The following is a 5,401-nucleotide window of genomic DNA, read 5'->3' on the forward strand; positions in this document are numbered from 1 at the left end:
AAAAAAAAAAAAAATACAAAGATAAACTTTTCTTTCTTTTCTTTGTGGACTCCCTCAAATCAGAAAGTAATGTCAACATCCAATTGTCATACCATGCCTTAGATTACTGTGGGCCATATAATATTTTTTGTACACTGCAGTTTAAGGCCTTTAGGTCCACTAAAACCTAGATCTATTGGCACGGGAGGTATCAGACTATCAGGTATGTCTCCTCCTAAAAGTGAGTTCATCTTACATACATATACATATATATATATATATATATATATATATATAGTGATAGGAGCCGTTTCTCTCTCTATAGTGTGTGTATATATATACAGTATATATCCTCTATGAATGTATCAGAGAGTAAGCCTCGTTAGATCTGTTCACTTAATCCAGTTATGAGGACCATTTTGTGAGCCATTTTGTTAAAAACTAGTGTAAAACTAATACCAAAATTAATAGAAAACGAAAACAAGAACACAACCTTGTTTAATTTAAGCCTCGGTAAAATGTACAGTATTATCGGATTTGACACTTTCTGTCAAAAATATCTTTAGAAGCTAATTTAATTCCTATTATAAAATTCTTATACAACCAAGTTTGCATATATATAATACATTTCAAAAAATAAAAAAAAATTAAAAAAATTGCAAATGAGTATGCAGTCAAAAGATGATGGAACAAAAAAGGACCAACTGCCGAAAAATAAAATAAAACAATATCCCAAATATTCTCAATTTATATAAATTTGTATCTGGAAAAAATATATATATATATTATGTGATAATTTAAAAAAAAGAACCAAAAGAAAAAAAAAAAAAAAGTAGCTGATCAAAATATTAACTTGGACACAGAAGTTCCTATCTTGCTATTATTATCACTTTTGTACGTTGAATTATCATTTTTGTGCATATAAATATCTTTAATTCATTATGCAAATCTTAAGTCACACAATCTTTTTTAACAGGTGTAAATATCTCATGCTTAGCTTCTATTATCACTTTATGTGACTTAGTGCAAACTTGCTCAAAATTTCATTTTTCATGAATATAATGTCATCCACGTGCGCAAAAATGTAAATAAGACTGGTAAGATAATTTACACAAATAAACCATACTTTTCATATCTTCATCAATATTTTGATTAATACCGTGACACAAAGACTCCAAAACTTACCAAACTCTAAGCATCCAATTCTACTAACCCACCTGTCCAGTATATGCCACATCCTATCGATTTATCATTCTGATCGAATTAATGGTATGGGTACCATCATAATAGCTGTAATTTCTTCTATTGAACCAGGTTCTTCCCTTCCTTTCCCCTATCTCTCTCACACACACACACACACATAATTATATATATATATATATATATATCACAAACACGCAGGAAAATCACAGACTTCACAGTTCGTACGGGAAAAGAAACACAAAATATAAGAGAACCAATTAACTACACACATGGGGAAGAAAGATAACATGATTACTGTCAAATTTGCATCTGAACAAAATGTATAAATAAACACCAACACACATATCGATATGCGTAGGGAGAGCCAGCTAAAAGGCCACAAACAGCAAAAATATTCACAATTTTAAGGCTGTTGATCATCTAGATCTAAGACGTGGACGGTTCTGATTAGGTTTTTTTAGATAACTACTTATATTCTACCGACCCAAACTCAGCGCAGCCTTGACGTCCAACCTCCATGCACAACCTCCACCGTCCATCCTCCACACATCACACGGCAACGTCAGTGATCTCTTCTCCATCTGCAGCCTCACCCTGCACGTGAACGCAGGGAATCCCACCGGCACTCTCTCTTTCATCACCAACCACACCACCACCGCCTCTCCACCACCACCCTGGCCCACCATATCCTTGTACGCCCCATTGGCCCACCCCACCAGATCCAAACCGTCCGATACAAACCCCGGACACGTGTCCCTCTCCAGATTCATCATCCTCTCCTCGTCCGTACACCCCAGCCCATCCCCTTCCACCCACGTGTCCGTCACGCACTCCACCGTCACCACCGTCCCCACCACCCTCACCGGCCGCGGCGCCACCACCGCCGTCCGATCTAAACCCTTTCCCACCACCACACGATCATCATTATCATTATCATCATCATCCATAACCCCGTGATTGTTAAAGCTCAACCACATCGGTCCACTTTTCCTCGCCGGAGATACTTTCCGGTCCGGAATCTCCGGCGACAACGGCAGTGTCACCACCGTGTCGCCGCTGGAATCTGACCCACCGCTGGTGGTTTTGTCAGTTTCCTCCGAAGACGCCTTTCTTTTTCTGTTATGATAAGACCTTCTGTTGTTAGAATCTTTGACGTACCTTCTCTTGCATCGTCCACTTCTGACGTACACTTCGTTGTTCCCCGGCGGAGAACCGCCGGAAACTGACCCACTGGTGGCTGGTTTTGGCGCGATCGGTCGGAATCTAAGCATTATACGGTCGACCTTTGACATATCGTACGCAGCAGCACCACCACCACCGGCGCACCGCGCGATACAGCACCCTCCTCTTCCGTCCATCACTTTCTCTCTCTAAACTCTCTCTCTCTAGAAAATGCACTAAATGCAGAACTAGAGAGGAGTGAGCCATGTCGATAAATAGGAGCTTGAATGTGCGACGCGTGTGAGAACCTAACACGTGTGCCAACAGAGGATCTAACAGCACAGAGAGTTGATTGGTGGGAAGTGAGACGTGGCACCGAGGAGGTGGTGGCCCATGTGACAGGAACGAATAGAGGAGCGCTGTGATTGGCCCAGAGGCTCGACCAATGGGAACGTGATGAGTGTCTAGTACTGTAGCCAAAGTGGGACACGTAGGGTTTCAGACCTCGTGAGTCGTGTACAGTTTTTTCGTGAAAGTATTCTGAGGAGGTGGTGGGGTTTCCAGAAGACGACTACGTCATCCAATCGTATTCTGGATAGCAATGAAGCCCTAGACTTGGGACAAGATTGCGCCACGTGGACGGTTGATGATAAGATATGTCAAGGTATATGACCTCATCAAGATAAAACTCTCTTTCTGATGTGAATCCGGATCCTCTGATCGAGTATTGTGAAACGTCCAATATTAGTACATTTTTCGTGTAAACTATAACTTTATAAATTAGGCTTAATTGCATGAACATTTCTTGATATTTTGGCCAACGTTACTTAGTAATTGGTCAACGATTTTGTTTACATTGATAGTTTCAAAATCATACATCCACACCCTTTCGTGCGTAGAAAAAGACCTAAATATCCTTTGACTAGTCAACAATTATTTGTAAGCCATGAAATTACCTGAATGCCCTTTCTAACGTATATATAACTATATATTATATATGTGACTATATATATACATGTAGTGGTTGGCGGCAGTGATGAATTTGGTTCATGGCGGCTCTCTCTCTCCCCAAATTGAACAATTTAGTTGGATTATGCATAATCAAATACATGTGTAGATGGTGGTGGTAGAAGTGGTGGGGGGTGGTGGTGTGTGTATGTATATATGGGTTTCAGATTGAGGGTATGCAATCGAATTGGGTTTGATTTGGGGTTTCTCGTTGGGGGTGGTAGCAGCGGATTGAATCTTGGCCTCACGAGGTGGCAGAGCAATAGCTCAACGGCGGTGATGCTTATTGCTGGGGGTAGTGTCGTCACGGCCTATTTTTTTCTTAATTGCTAGGGCTTTTATGCGGTGGTTGAGGTGGCGATGGTGCTTGTGGGGTGGATGTTACGGTGGTGAGTGGAGAGAGAGAAAGCAAGGGGTGGACAGTGGTGGAGTTACCGATGATGGGTGGTGGTGATGATGGCGAAGGCAATGGTGGTTAGTGGTGAGAACAGGTCGACGATGATATAGGTATGGTTGTGGGGTGGATGTTGCGATGATGAGTGGGGAGAAAAAGGGGCGACCGATGGTGGCAATAATGGTGCTTAGTGGCAACGACGGTGTAGGTGGTGATGATGGTTCGTGGCGGCTCTCTTTCTCCCTCATCATCTTTTCTAGTGTTGGAGGGGGAAATTTTTATTTTTTTTTATTTTTATTTTTATTTATTTATTTTTTTCTCATTGTAGAACTTAGCCACTACCTTGAGCACTCGTCCATTTGGTTAGACGGAAAATTTTGATGGAAAGTGAAAGTGAAAGAAAATAAAATCAAGTTTCCAACATGTATTTGATTAACAGTAAATTTTTTGAAGAAAGTTGTGAGAAAATTTTATTTTGGTAATTTGGATAGCATGAAAAGGAAAAGAAAATAATTCCACTTACCGAAAATACCCTTATAATTTTAAATAGTATAAAAATAATAAATTTGTGTTAGAGGAATAGTATTTATACTTAATTATTTATTTTAGCAAAAAATAGTGAAATATGAAATAGATTGTGATATCATAATTCAATTTTTTGCATTCTTCTTTATATAATTGTGTGTGTATATATCTACATTCACTTGAATTCATGATCTTTTATTTTTGAATCACCTTATACCTAATTGTTTATAATTATTATTAAAAATAATAATATAATATAATTATTTCTATTAATATGTAAATTGTATCTTACAAACACAATAATTATAAAACTCAAATCTCGAGGTTGTAAGTTTCCAATCAAATTAATAATTCTAATAGCCTACAACACCAACACTAATCCTAATTTTTCAATAAACTAAAAAACGTGTATGTATACCACTCAATCTCAATCATTATTAATTATGGAACCCAAAATAATTGAAATAAAAAATTAATTTTATATGCATATATAGATATATAAATAATTAGATAAGGATTATATCAATTTACAGAAGAAAATCTACCTTTGCGTGAAGTTTGTGAAGGAATTGAAGAGCAGAGAAAAACAAGGAGAAAGTGGAGAAGAGTGAGGGGAGAAACAACTGACAAGGGCACAAGAGAAACAAAGATACAAAGTTGTTAAGTTTTGCGAGAAAGCAAATTTTCGTGTGTTTTGTACGAAATTTTTTTTAGGAAAAACTCACAACATGCGAGAATCTTACTTTTACCAAAGTTTTCACTTTCCATCTAACCAAACGCATACAAATTTTAAATTTTTTCCTTTTCTTTTCATTTCTAGCTAGTTCTTACTAACCAAACGAACCATCAGGGGGGTTATTTTTGTCATTTAACATGCTTGATATATATATATATATATATATATATATATATATATATTTATAAAATTGAATTAAAAATTTAGGAGCATTTATGTCCTTTAAAATCTGAGGGGGTGTCAATGTAAATAATGTCGTTGACCAACCGCTGAATGGCGTTGACCAAAACCTCAGGCGGTGTCAGTGTAATTTATCCTATAAATTATATCATCCTGTAGTTAATATTAAAATGGTGTTATGATAAAAACTCAATCATCTTACAATACAATGATAT

General features: G+C 37.5%; 1 protein-coding gene across 1 annotated transcript; it reads right to left on the reverse strand.

The window, feature by feature from the left end:
* Positions 1-1,454: 1,454 nt before the first annotated feature.
* Positions 1,455-2,580, reverse strand: LOC132302320 (uncharacterized). The gene has a single exon (XM_059799156.1). It carries the CDS (start codon positions 2,538-2,540, stop codon positions 1,659-1,661), a length of 882 nt encoding a protein of 293 aa, XP_059655139.1. The 5' UTR covers positions 2,541-2,580; the 3' UTR covers positions 1,455-1,658.
* Positions 2,581-5,401: the final 2,821 nt, after the last annotated feature.

Source organism: Cornus florida, unplaced genomic scaffold, assembly GCF_030987335.1.
Source record: "Cornus florida cultivar Cherokee Brave unplaced genomic scaffold, ASM3098733v1 CherokeeBrave_3.0.0_Hap2_Chr04, whole genome shotgun sequence".
Lineage (NCBI taxonomy): Eukaryota > Viridiplantae > Streptophyta > Magnoliopsida > Cornales > Cornaceae > Cornus > Cornus florida.

What these genes read in the sequence shown, in the direction of transcription:
- LOC132302320 (XM_059799156.1), bottom strand. Translation starts at nt 2,540, where the DNA reads ATGGACGGAAGAGGAGGGTGCTGTATCGCGCGGTGCGCCGGTGGTGGT.